Genomic DNA, 13739 nt, shown 5'->3' with positions numbered 1-13739 from the left:
TCAGGGATGCATTGCAATGAAGACTGAACCAAATTATCTGTTCTTCACTTTTAGTTTTCTCAAACGTGTTCTCTCCCTCGTGCCTCAGCGATCTAGATGACGGAGCTTGATTGCCGGGTCAGGGGTCTGTTTGGACTGCACAATCAACGGGGAGAATTATTAAGAGAAGCAACGTGGTCGCTGGGCCATACTGTTCCATGTACGAGGGAAGTGGGGATCATCCGGGGTTGCACGACACTGATTCCGAAATCATTACATGATCTCCTCTCAATAAGAAGTCGTCCAAAATCTCATAGCCTAAGGTCATGGATGCGGTGTACAAATACAGGCAGCCATGATCCATCCGTCACTAACCACTTCCAGCTTGCATGCGCGCGCGAGCCAAATCGTCTCGAAACCCATGTTCATGCCTAATGGTCGATCTGTCAGCTGAAAGCAAACATGCATGTGGAGGTAGCAACGAATACCTGAAGTAAACAGGCCATATAGATACATGCTGTAGTAATCTGCGGAAAGTCCTAGTTGAAGATGTCATCGATCGTCGACGATATCTATGAGGGTCACATTTTGCTTTTTTGTCTTTAATGGCACACATCCCAATACCAGGATAAAAGATCTGGATCAGCCCAATATCTCGACTCACGATGAATCCATAGCAACAATTGAAAGGGAGGGGAGGAGGGGGCACCAGCAGGGCCAACCATCGCCCAGCACAAACTAGGACCAACACGCTTCCATGATCCCTGCCGTCTGAAAGGCCCAACCGAGGGGTGGCAGCAGCCAACAACGTGGTGGCTCCCAGACTCCCTGTTGGAATCGTCAGGATCCGCTTTCGCGCGTTCTTGGTATAAACGCCGATATCCCGTTCAGCTTTCTGGAAGTTTGCTACATCCCCCCTTTTCTTGTTGGTGCGACATATGCAAGCCGTTCAGAAGTCCCCCGGTCCAGCCTGTCTGCGTCTCCCGCCCTACCGCTCTCGGACTTTTCCAATTTACGGTAACACGAAGCACAAATCTTGTCGGAGAGATAGCTGAAGGGAAAAAGGGCTCCCAGAAAGGAACTTCCCTCCTGTTTGCTTACTTCTTTCGTCCCGAATCTGGAACGTCACTTTTGCGGACCGGTTTGAAGGCAGTTCTTCTCTCAACATGAGTACAGGTATCCATTACAAACGCCTGGACTCGTCAAGGCGTGAGATCCGCCTGATTGAGATACAGTCACCGCGCGATATCAGTGCCCCTATCGAGTGCCGCTTGGTCAACGTCCGCTTGAACGACGATTTGGATTTTATTGCCCTTTCTTCACTCTTTGGAGACTCTTCCGAAACCGACAAGATTCTCGTCAATGGCCAGACCATCACAATTACCGCCCATCTGTCCCTGGCCTTGAAGAACATCCGCGCGGTATTCTTCCCAACCATCTCCCAGCGTTTCCAGCGAACGCCCATTCGGAGACCCCACACCGGCCCGCGCTGGCTGAGGCAGCTTCTCGGACTGCCCACATCTCGTCCTGTGAACGAGACCAACGTCTTGCGGGTCTGGTGTGATTTCCTCTGCATCAATCCGTGCGATGAGTGGGAGAAGCAGAGGCAGACTACCGACATGAGGAACGTCTTCAGATCAGCCGAACTCGTTGTCGGCTGGCTAGGCGACAAGATGGAGCACACAGGCGAAGGCATGAACATCTTGGCCGAGATCGAAGATACCATGCCGCCTCACTGGGGAGACCCGGGTGATCGGGAGAAAACCCCCCAACACTACTCACCGACACACGAATGGGCGACAAAGATCGAGTACCTCTGGAAAGAAGGCCCAAACGGAGAAATCCCATTCATGGCGCCACGCTGGATAGGTGCCACAGACTTCATGATGCGGCCCTATTTCCAGCGTCGCTGGATTGTTGAGGAGCTTGCCTTGGCCCGATATCCGACCTTCTTGATCGGTGACATCATCGTGCCATGGAAGCAGGTACTCCGCCTGAACCGGATGTTGGAAGAGTTCAAGTATAAAGAATCCGACACATTCCCTGCGGTATGTTTGTCCCCTACCCGTCAGCCAAACCCCTGTCTGCATAATCTCTTTCTCGTTAATCAGCCCATCTGTCTGCGCATAAATTACTGACAAGCAACTCAGCATCTCCGCCCACTCGTTGCCGACCTTCCCCTGGAGTCCGCAGCCAAATTACTCGATGAGTTTGCTAGGAGGGAGGCATTGGAAGAGGCTAAGATCCTCCAGGAACACGCCACCAGCAGCAGAGCGACGTCTTCGAGCAGATCAACTCACTAATGACTGCTATGGCAACATCTCGCCAGCGATGGATGATTGGGGGTTGGGGAGTCGGAGGGAGGCTCCAAATAAGACAACTTAGAGATAGGGGAATAGCACGTTTGTCTTCGACATCCTACGGGGCTTGCTGATCGGATTTCATAGACTTTCGGCGGGTTTTAGTGTTGTGATGAATGGGATGCTTTGAAAAGATCGTTCTCGTGATCTTATGCTTCCTTGCTTCTCTGCTTTGTGGGCACTTATCAACCAAAAGGGATGTATTTGGACTCTCGGACTTCGCCTCAGCTTGAGATACCCTGCAATTGGATATCGTAATGGCCTCACTGCTGAGTGAAACCATAATGGCGAGGTTCCCACGCAGGATCGACGAATTGCAAATTTGGACATGGGGAAATTCAATTTTCTGTCACATATTGTGGTTCCCCAGTCACGATCCATCCTACTCCCACTTTACGAGCATACCAGACCAACGGACGCAGGCCAAAAGGGGGCTCGTGACAAGTCTATCATGTACGGGTCTTCCGGAAGAATGAGATTTGACACCGAGGTTCTGGGCGAAGGACGCGCAAGGTTCGGCTTTCGATTGTTCTCTTCATATTGTTCTCTCGTAACTATCCAAGGGCAATCCCTAGCCTGCCATATTGGGATGGTTGCATCATGCAGGTTTGCTACGTTGGTGCCCCTATTGTCCTATCCTGGGTGAAGAGACGGGGTCCCCTGTCCTCGTTGCCCCATTCTAGCAGGGGCTTAAGTGCCGTTTACCAACTGCACAAATGTTTTTTGACGTGACCAACATTGAGAACCAATAGAACTTCACTCAGGAGTCCGAAAGTCTGGATCCCTGACCACACTGTGTCAAGGTTGTCGAAGAAGCAAACACCAACAAGCAGATTGTCTGTTGGAACCTATCCCCCAAAGCTGCCGGAACCGACCATTAACGATTGGCTTTTCCCCGTGACCTCGTACTATCGGTAACGCCTTTCGTTGCCCACTTGTTTCTGTGGACTCGTGATAAAGTGATGGATAAGACGTCTCTTCTGGTGATGCTCCGATCACTCACCGCTTTTGGCATGCCAACAGTATTTGTGGGCAATCATTACTTCATGAGTAGCAATGATCAAAATCAATGCTCGATGCGGACACTCTCAAGTCCACTCACCCCAATGGCAACAATCGAGTCACTGGGTCTGAAGGAGGCGGCGGAAATAAATCACTGTATCCGTAGTTCCGTTGGTGCCGGGTACACGAACCCGATGCTATGGGAGCAACCCTGGCCTCCGCGAAGCTCGACCCACTGTTGGTTGTGTCCAGCAAGCAAAGAAGACTCTTGGATACGAATACGAACGACGTAGCTCTGAAAAAGAGATGTAAGGCGGCTGAGCAGTTTGGAAGAGAGATCTTGCAATATTGCTGTCATCTTATGGTGCCATTTGGATCCTTCAACGAACAAGATCGATTGTCCCATCGACCCGGACTGAAGCAGACCGGTCTCTCCATCTTCCCGGAGTCCGGCGGTGAAGAGACTTGGAGTACTATTTAACAACTCACCAGCACATCTTACCGGAAGCAGATGTTTGCTCAACTGCAGAGAAAGTCCGAGCAATCGGGAGGACGATTAAATTGTGGGGGTGGTTTCCGTTTGAGATATCCTGCATGTCTTGGCTGTCAGACGCAACTTCCCTCTCGTCTAATTTTTCTTAGCATCCACTGTTAGTGCAATACGTGGGATACCACCAAAATCCTTAACAGCTGAAAATCCTTCACCTCTCGCCTCCAGCGCCCTCCTGCGATGGCTTCACAGCCTCCGGCGGGCCCTGGATCGCCGCCGGCCCCTTCGGCCGGCCCTGATCGAGGCTCCGGAACCCTTCCGGAGCCGTCCCCAACCTCAAGGGCTAAACGCCGCCGCAGTACTGAGGCCCAGCCATCCCAGCCCAGCCTCGTGGGAAGCAAGCCCGACGCCTCTACGACAGCCCCCTTAACGGCTAAGGGGCCTACGACGATAACTGGAACAGCTACTGGAGCTGTCCTTACAGCCCTGGATGAGGAAGCGAAGCACTATGAAGCCCGGAAGGACGTCTTTATAGCTATCGCCAAGTCTGTGGATAATGTGGTCTCCTGCTTTGAGGGGCCTAGGAAGCAGATTGCAAAGGAGGCTACAGCCTATATGATCCAAGCCTTGAAAAGAATCATAGGTAACAAGGCAGCAGCCCCAGCCCTGCGTTGGGCCCAGCCTGTAACGTTACCTGAAACCCAACCCAGCCTCAAGCCCAGGCCCAGACCCAGCCCCAGGCTCTAACCCAGCTGAAGGAGGACCTCCAGGTCTTTGCCCGTATCCCTGAAGAGGGCCTAGGGGCTGCTAGGAAGCATGCCCCTTTTACCCTACGCCGTACAGTCTGCCAGGCCCTAAGCCTCCAACTAGCAGATATCCCACATATCTACCATATTGCAACTAGCTACTCGCTAAGACCCCTGAACAAGTAGGTCCAGCAAACCCTGCTTGCAAACAGACAGAAACTAGCGGACAGCCTGGGAGCTTATAAGGTTGAAACGCCTACTAAGTGGTTTACTTACGTTATCCCACGCTGCCCTGCTAAACTGTGGTCCCTTGATAGTGAGGCCCTCAACCCAGCCACTCTGGTTGAAGAGGAGGTCTTTGCACAGATGGGATGTAAGCCTATCCAGGCCTAACAATCCCAACTTAGTATAAACCCCATCACAAACGAGGTCTCTTGGATTATCTCCTTCTCTACAGAAGTACTACCCTTCAGGCTCTTCAACCAAAGCAGCAGATCTCAGCTTATCCAGAAGAAAAAGACCCTCATCAGACATAACCCTGGTTGCCAGGGATATCATTCAAACCAGTACTGTAACCGACAGCCACTCTGTAGCAACTGCAGCAGGCCTGCAGGCTCCCATAAGACCTGGCCCTGCATAGCCAGACCGAAGTGCGCTAACTGCGCCAGCCCCTTCCAAGCCAACCATAAGGACTGCCCAGCAAGGCCCTTAGTGGTTAACGGCTCCCCCACCCTCCCAGGTCGGAAGGAACTCTCCTGAATCCGTAAAGCTGGGCAGAAGGCCTATGAGGCCCTCTATCAGAGCAGCCAGGCTGGCACCCACGCCTGCAGCACCCAGCAACCTAGCAACAGCCTGACGAGCCCTCAGCCTGGCTCTAAGCGACCACAAGCCCCTACCCCTACCTAGGACTTAATCATCGTAGCGGACGTTAGCGATACAGCAAGCTCTAGCAGTATGGAGGAGGATGAGAATGAGGCTGAAGCAGACGTCTCTGACAGCAACCCTATCCTACTACCACTACCTACCCAGCATACCCCAGCTACCTCAAGCAGCAGGGTCCAGCGGGTAGCTCAGAAGCCTGATTATAACGTTATTAATGCCTACACCCACCTCGACCTCGACTCGGAGCAGTAGGCTCAGGACGGCTCCCCCACGAGTACTACGGGTCGCCCAGTGTAACGTGGGGAAGATAAGCCCAGCTCATACAGCTCTCCTAGAGCTCTGCTGGGCAGATCAGATCGATATAGTACTGACCCAGGAGCCCTGGATAGGCTATAGAGATAGGATGCAAATCAACACTCACCCAGGCTATAACTCTTATGTGCTAGTTGACTTCTGGAACAGCAGGGAAACAAGGCCTAGGGTTATGTCCTATATACGAAAAGGTCTAAGGCTAGAAGTACAGCAACAAAGACCTACCCAATCAAGGGATATCCTATGGATCAAGGCTGGCAGTATTACTATTATAAACGTCTACAGGCCACCAGGGGAACCTATAAACCGTACAACAAACATCCTCCTAAACTATCAACCGCCAGAGAGAGCCCTTATTGCTGGGGATCTTAATGCCCGCCACTCTTCTTGGGAACCTAGCTCCTAAAGCTGGAATCGAGGAGATGATATTGCAGAATGGGCTGAAGGCTGTAATCTTGACTTTATCGGGGAAGTTGGGGCCTCTACCTATACTCATGGGCACACACTCGACCTTACCTTCTCAAATATCCCCTTTGCAGAGGCCTATATCAGCCCGCACCTACATCCAGGGGCTGACCACCAGGCTATTACAACTATCATCCCACTAGGTAACACCTAGGAGCAGAGGCGACAGACTAGTCACCTCTTAGTACCAGACTCAGCCCTACTTCGACTTGCTGACTTAGTAAAGATAGGGCTCCCAGCCCTATCCACCTTAGGGGATATACCTGCTCCAGCAGAAATAGACACCCTAGCTATCCAACTAGTCAGCCTCCTCTCTATAGCTACTCAGGCTATAGGGAAGAGACGGACTAACCGGGGTAGGGGAGCTCCCTGGTGGACAGAGGAGTGTTTAGAGGCCCACCGAGCAGCTATTAAGGCTAGGCAACGACAAGCCCAGGATCCTAGGCTGTTACTACCACCGCCTATCCTCGAGGAGCAGAAGGCCTTTCTAACTACAGTTAGGAAGGCTAAGCAAGCCTATTGGACTACAAAGATTAATGAGGCTGGGTCTAACCAGGAACTATACAAAATCCTAAGCTGGCGTAAGTCTAGCCTAGCTATAAAGGCCCCGCCTCTTATAGTAGATGGACAGGCAATCAACAACCCCTACGATAAAGCCCAGGCTTTACGGAAGGCCCTATTAGAGAGATTTAACGCTACAGACGACCTACCTGGAAACCCTTTCACTGTTCCTATAGTAATAAGGCGTCTAATACCCTGGCAGCAAACAGTCAGCATAGAAGAAGTACGCCAGGCTACTCTCATAAAGGCTACAACCCCTGGGATTGATGGGATTACTACAAAGTTACTACAATCTATTTGGGGCCTTATAGCCACACCTATACAGCAGCTCTTTCAGGCCTGCGTTCAGACAGGTTACTTCCTAAGAACCTTCCGCAAAGCAGAGGTTGTTATGATCCAGAAGCCAGGGAAAACAGACTTCTCTAAGACTGGGTCCTGGCGCCCGATATCCCTGCTATCCTGCTTAGGCAAAGGCTTAGAGCGGCTGATAGCAAAAAGGATGGCCTACCTTACTATCCTAGAAGGGGTTGCCAGCCCATAGCAGGTTGGAGCCCTACCAGGGAGGGCAGCAGTCGACCTAACAACCTGTCTTACCCATGAGATCGAGAAGGCTCTAGATCTAGGGCTTACGGCAACACTAGCCACAATGGACGTCAAAGGGGCGTTTGATTCTGTCCTACGAAATCGACTTATTATTAGGCTACGACAGCAGGGCTGGCCTAGCAGTCTGATCAAGCTGATATACACCTTCACCTCTAGCCGAACTGCCTAGGTTAGGCTAGAGGACACGACTACAGAGGACTTTCCTCTTACCTGCGGGCTGCCACAGGGCTCGCCACTATCCCCTATTCTTTTCCTGCTATATATAGCTGATATCCTAGCTGACGATCAGAAGCTACGGTTTGGGTATGCAGACGATATAGGCCTGCTGGCTTCTAGCCCATCCCTTGAGGGTAATGCTGCAGCCCTCAGCCAGGAGATAACTCAGATCCTCAACTGGGGCACTGATAATAAGGTTGCGTTTGACCCAGTCAAGTGTGAAGCAATCCACTTTAGCAGAAAACATAACCAGTCAAGAGACCTACCAGATATACAGGCAAAGGACCTTACTATTAAGGCCTCAACTAAGCCTATACGATGGCTAGGGGTCTGGTTTGACAGGAAACTCACCTTCCGACACCACGTTGAAACAAAGGCAGCAGCAGCAAAAAAGGCAGTCCAGTTTCTACAGCACCTATCAAACACAAAAGGGGGGCTCCCAGCAGCTGCTGCACGGAAAGCAGTTATTGCCTGCGTCCTCCCAACAGCCCTATATGGGGCTGAGACCTGGTATGCAGGCTTAAATAGACCAGCCAGGAACAGAAGCACTACTACTACTGCTAGCAGCAGTGCTGCCAACCAGGTGGCTACAGTTAGTACAGGGCAGAAGGGCCTGGTCAAGAGGGCAGGGAAGGTTATAACAGCAGCAGCGAGGGCCATCCTACCTGTCTGGAAGACCACGCCAACTAGCAGCCTCCTCCGAGATGCTGGCCTGCCTACAGCAAAAGTAGCCCTTGAGGGAGTACGCCTACGCTTCGCCGCACGCCTACAGAAGGTTGACCAACCGCACCCTTTAGTCCCTAGGCTCTCACAGCCAGGACGGCAGCAAACAAGGCTTCAAAGAACAGCAGCTCTCCTACCTAAGTGCCCAAGGCCGCTGCTCCTACAGCCACAGTACCTCCTAGGACCGCATAACCCTACAGCTGGACAAAGTAAGGAGACTGCAGCTAAGTCGTTTCAGGCCTGGCTTAAGACTGTGCCAGATAACCATACAGTTATCTACTCAGACGGCTCAAAAACCCCTGAAGGGGCTACAGGGTTCGGCTTTGTTATCTATCGCAGTAATAGACGGATAGCCTAAGGATGTGGCCGTCTTAGCATTGCAGAAGTATTTGATGGCGAGGCGGAGGGGGCGAGGGCAGGGCTCCAAAGGGCCCTCCGTACATCCCAAGGCCAGCCTATACACATCTGTATCGATAACACGAGCGTTATCCAGGGGATTCAAAGTAGCGCCCCAGACTCCTCTCAAGCTGCCTTCTTAGAGATTCAGGCAGCAGCCAGGATATATACTATACAAATCCACTGGTCCCCAGGGCACCAAGGGATAAAGGGAAACGAAGAGCCTGACAGCCTAGCCAAGGAGGGCACAACGCTGCCGGTCCCTAGAGGCTTACTGCCAACCCTATCAGGGATTAAGCGGCTTGCTAAAGAACGCAAACAGCACCAGCATAGGAAATGGTGGAAGCAAGAGGCATCCCCCCGTTATACCCAGCTAGGGCTGAAGGCCACCCTTGGCTGCCCTCCTGAATTAGCTCTACCAAGAGCTATCCTTCATCATCTCCTAGCAGCTCGATCGGGCCATGGGGACTTTGAACAATATCATCAACGCTTCAACCACACAGAAGCACTACTTACCTGCTCCTGCGGGGAGGCTAAGGAGGTGGACCACCTGGTCTACTGCCGAAAGACATTAGTGAGGAGGCAACGGTGGCCTACCCTCCACCCTTATAGTCGGCGGGAGCCTCTAGGACCTGTGGGCTCTCTAGAGCGCTATTTTAAGGGGCTAATCATCGACTCAGAAGGCTTTCAGGCCTTCCTCAGCGTGACAGATTTCTTTCAGAAGATCTGCCCGCGGTACTAAGAGATAGGCTGCAGCCTACTCTCTAAGCAACTAAAAAAAAAAAAAAACAATTTGTTATAACGGAACTAGGGCACCAGTGGGAACTAGGGAAGGATGGAACACGTAGTAGCCTGCGGGCAATACTTGGAGGACGTTAGGAAGCGGCATGCGCTTAGAGTATATAGCTAGAACCTGCGGCCCTCCACGCCATATACCCTTCGGGAGGTCTGCCGCAAGGACGTTCTGCGTCCTTGCCGCCACGGCGTTAAATATAAAACAACAAAACAAACAACGGCTGTCAGACGCACTTCCAACAGAGAGTACGTGAATACCACTTCCAATCAGTGGTGGAGCCGTGCAGAAATCCTGCAGGAGACACAAGGAGGCTCAACATGCACCAACCCGACTACATTGTCGGAGCCGATACCAGACGAAGCCGAGATAAGCATCACTCACACGGACCTTCGGAGGCAACATGAGGGCATCACGACTATTGACAGCCCGTACGCAAAATTAACTTGACGTTATATCTGAGACATCACCCTTCATCACACCTACCAGGCATGCCAAAGTCGTCACCTCGCTGACCTCGGCGAAGCTAGAGAACGCTAGAGGGGCATCTCGGCAGTCCCCAGACCGTGAACCAAGTTAGTCACCACACAGAACCATACACGCCCTCAGCTGTCAAACCAGTCAGCTCGGAATCGTCGAAGAATCGGTGGTAACCCGATGCGGCGAAATCAGGGCGAAGCCACGTGGAACTGTCGGTTCTTCGGCGCACCGTCTCTCAAGATCTGCGCCATACAAAGGCTCAGCTTCTTGCCTCTTGAGGCAATACACATGAGAAAACCCAGGGTCCTGCTGTGGCCCTGTAGCTGGCTTGTGACGATGCACAGCTTCGGAGAACGGTGCTTGATGTTAGTGCGCGAGTCCTTACCAAATTGAACGACGACTAAGCGCCCCCATCGAAATTTTGCTGGAAATGCTCTGCTCTCGTCTTTTGTCCGATGAGCTGATCTGTGAAAACGGTAACCCGTGTCCCCCGAGCTAGAACGCCGCCACCGAAAGCTTCCTCGCCAACCACACAGCTGGGGGACCGTCCGGAATGACACGATCCAGTCACGGTCGGCTAAGGAGAACTAGACCACCGGGGAAGTCCACTAGCCCGTCCCGATCCGGCGAAATAGCATCCTCGATTTCCCATTTTTGTCACATTCCTGATCGCCCACGGATCGACAGCTGCTTTCTTTGCTGCTGGACGCCTTGCGCTGCATTCGTCCAAAGTTGCGCAGCCCTGCTGACAATCAGCGAACCAGTCCGGGCAAGCCAAATAATGTGGTCGTCTTTCTTCTCTCGCCTTCGCCAAGAATAACTAATCATGTAAATATTTCGTCTTTTGAATCGATGGGTTTATAAAACTGTCGCTTATCCCACCGATTTCCCCCCCTGCCCCCGGAAGGCCCTGTGTGAGGTTTCAATTTTCGCAACATCAACCCAGGAGACAGACATATCGCGAGATTCTGTGTCGCCTCCTTATCGACATGGATTTGCCGAAGCTTACGCCCGAGGAGATGGCGGAGGATAGGTCGGCTACCGTCATTGGAGTGGTGACGATGTGTTTCGTCCTCTCAACCTTTTTCCTGGTCCTTCGGTTATGGACCCGAATACATGTCGTCAAGTCAACTGGGCCGGACGACTGGGCCGCAGCATTTTCTCTGATACCGGTTTTAGGCTGCGGAATCGCCATCGCAACAAGTTTGTCTTGTCCAAACCCTTGTTCCCGAACAAACAACTGACTAGTAACAGTGACGCGATACGGCCTTGGAAAGCACATTCAGACGGTCTCTGTGCCCGAGTATGTCGAGTTTACCAAGGTGAGCAAGCCCTTACCATTACCTTTCGAACTTTTCTGACCAGTGTTCAAACAGTGCTTTTGGGTCTCTGTCGTTTTCTATGGCCTGGGACATCTATCTTTTAAGATGGCGTTCCTCCTCCAGTACTATCGCGTCCTAGCTTCGGGCCACATGCGGAAATTCTACATTGCTGCTATGGTCCTCGTGACAGCTTGGGGAGTCTCTGTTGTCATCATGTCGCTGGCATTTTGCACACCCATCGCTGGGTTCTGGGACCACAGCATTCCTGCGAAGTGCCTGTCCCAGCAGGTTCTCTATTATGTCTTCGGAGCTTGCAGCATCATCACCGACGTCATCATCTTCTTGCTTCCATTGCCAGCCCTGATGAAGCTTCAGCTCCCTCGTTCTCAAAAATGGTACCTGTTGGGGATCTTTAGTCTCGGATTCTTGTAAGCTCACCCACTCCCCTTCGAAAATCTAGGTCAATGAGAATCTGACAATTTTCCTTGTAGCATCGTCGCCATCTCTGTCTTCCGTCTGCAGTTCCTCAGTATCCAAGCAGACTTCACGTACTGGAACGTAAAACCCGCGCTATGGTCGATGGGCGAATTGTCGGCAGCCATGGTGTGCCTCTGCCTCCCTCCCCTCAAGGCCCTCCTCGCCAGGATGGGTCTGGTCGTCGCCACCAGACAGGCTGTGTCATCGAACAACCGGAACAGCCGCAACTTTGGACCCGCGCCAGCGAGTGTGGCGCAGTCTGCCACTGGCAAAACCCTGGAAACTAGCCAGGCCAACTCCCCTGGGGAGAAGCCGTCGGCTTTTGGAAAGTTCGTCGTGGAGACTGAGAGATCTCGCAGCGAGCAGAGTACATCATCTTCATTGCCTCCTGTATGAGGTATCGGGACGGTCTCACGAGTTATGATGTCATGTGGTTTGATCGGCGCAATAGGAACCTAGTGATTTGGCATTTTGGCTCTTTCTCCCGTTAGCTCGGGATTAATTATAGCGATGGCGGCGTTGATCAGGATGTTGGACTGATACCAAAAACCTTATTTCCAATTTAAAACAAGACAATAATAGCATAATAACGAGAAATTTTATCTCTGCCTTATTGTAGTTCGGGGTAGGGCACTGATTTCCTCCCGAGCATGATCAACCCCTATGGCTAACGACATAATTAAAAGGTGTTTCAATTTCCTCGAGCGCCAAGTCCATTGGAGCATTTCGCACTACCATAAGTGACCACGAACTGCGCACAATATGCCAGCTAAGATCACCACTCGTAGCCTCGACGATGCTCTTCAGGGAAATTTTGCTGATTGGCCGAGACATAACTTCTCATCGGCCGCCTCCATCTCAAAGCGAAGCTAAAGATGTGATGAGATCACACAACAATTTGAAGGACTCATCTCAAACACAGATCTGGTAATCACTGCCATTGAAGTGTCTATCAGGACTCTATTCATATGCATGCACTCAAGAACATTGAGTACCCCCCAAGGACGCGACCTTGCCACGGCCGAGACAGCAGCTGCGGTAACTTGTGTATGCAGACTGAGGAATACAACACTTTGAGGCAAAAGAATCAGCTCGGGTTGATAGAGAAGTCGAGATAGCGTTGGTGACTTACTTCCCAGTTTTGAGCATACTGTGAGACCTTGCCTGGGCAACAGGCTCTTTGATCTGCTTCCAAGCTCCAAGATGCAGTGTCGACAGCACAGTTTCCAACATATGTCTGGGCCATGGAGGAACCAATCATGGCAGCTAGTCTTTCGTCAGAGCTCGAGTACAAACGCGTCTTCTGGATTCGTACGCACCAAATAAAACGGACGCGGACAGACGCATGTTGAATGATCGGAGATGCGGGTGCCTAGGCTAAGTTTAGTGGTGATGACGATTTCAATGAACCGGTCGCAACTCCAGAAATGATCGTCTCATTTATAATCTACCCTCTCTCTCAGGGTTCGGACTCATCGGGAAAATCACACTAAGTGGATAATTCATTTGTATCCCATCGGCAAGCGGATATTGCTTGTGAACTCTACAGAGCTTGCGAGTTACGCAGATCAGTAATTAACAAGTGGCGCATAGACATAGTAAGCATGTGGGATCGGCGAAAGTTCGAAGCTATGTTTACTGACGGGCCAAATGAAGGCTGAGCACGCAAAAACGCTGGATCTTGGTCAACTCAACTCACCGCTGATCACTATTCGGTACGAAAGCGATACCGATACGAACGCGAAGATTTCTTAAGAACTCCACAGCTCAATATATCTTACCTGCGCATATGCAAAGCGATTCAAATGATGCGGGAAGTTAGTTCGCAGCATTCATCAATACGCCCGGCGGAAATCATCGCGAGTAATTTGTGATTTCGCGTACAAATCAGATGATCCCAGATCAATAACTCACAAATTAGCTCGACAAAGA

At 51.5% G+C, this 13739-nt stretch overlaps 4 protein-coding genes across 4 annotated transcripts; 3 read left to right on the top strand and 1 right to left on the bottom strand.

Moving 5' to 3' along the window:
• Positions 1–1145: 1145 nt before the first annotated feature.
• On the top strand, positions 1146–2282 carry CGCA056_v009558 (Heterokaryon incompatibility protein 6, OR allele; the record flags this gene model as incomplete). The annotated part of the gene is made up of 2 exons (XM_037324805.1): positions 1146–2027; positions 2130–2282. The coding sequence occupies 2 exons, from the start codon at positions 1146–1148 to the stop codon at positions 2280–2282; spliced, it is 1035 nt and encodes a 344-aa protein (XP_037176187.1).
• A 1789-nt stretch (positions 2283–4071) lies between these two features.
• Positions 4072–5855, top strand: CGCA056_v009557 (uncharacterized protein; the record flags this gene model as incomplete). The annotated part of the gene is made up of 5 exons (XM_037324804.1): positions 4072–4515; positions 4542–4759; positions 4895–4950; positions 5500–5707; positions 5849–5855. 5 exons carry the CDS (start codon positions 4072–4074, stop codon positions 5853–5855), a joined length of 933 nt encoding a protein of 310 aa, XP_037176189.1.
• A 5142-nt stretch (positions 5856–10997) lies between these two features.
• On the top strand, positions 10998–12203 carry CGCA056_v009556 (Satratoxin biosynthesis SC1 cluster protein 4; the record flags this gene model as incomplete). Its single annotated transcript, XM_037324803.1, has 4 exons — positions 10998–11211; positions 11263–11330; positions 11385–11758; positions 11822–12203. The coding sequence occupies 4 exons, from the start codon at positions 10998–11000 to the stop codon at positions 12201–12203; spliced, it is 1038 nt and encodes a 345-aa protein (XP_037176186.1).
• A 582-nt stretch (positions 12204–12785) lies between these two features.
• CGCA056_v009555 (uncharacterized protein) lies at positions 12786–13154 on the bottom strand (the record flags this gene model as incomplete). The annotated part of the gene is made up of 3 exons (XM_037324802.1): positions 12786–12878; positions 12940–13073; positions 13127–13154. The coding sequence occupies 3 exons, from the start codon at positions 13152–13154 to the stop codon at positions 12786–12788; spliced, it is 255 nt and encodes an 84-aa protein (XP_037177087.1).
• Between the last annotated feature and the right edge of the window lie 585 nt (positions 13155–13739).

Source organism: Colletotrichum aenigma (genome assembly GCF_013390185.1).
Source record: "Colletotrichum aenigma strain Cg56 chromosome Unknown KSG_Cg56_contig06, whole genome shotgun sequence".
NCBI lineage: Eukaryota > Fungi > Ascomycota > Sordariomycetes > Glomerellales > Glomerellaceae > Colletotrichum > Colletotrichum aenigma.
The sequence above is the reverse complement of the archived record's forward strand: the minus strand, read 5'-3'. Positions and strand labels throughout refer to the sequence as shown.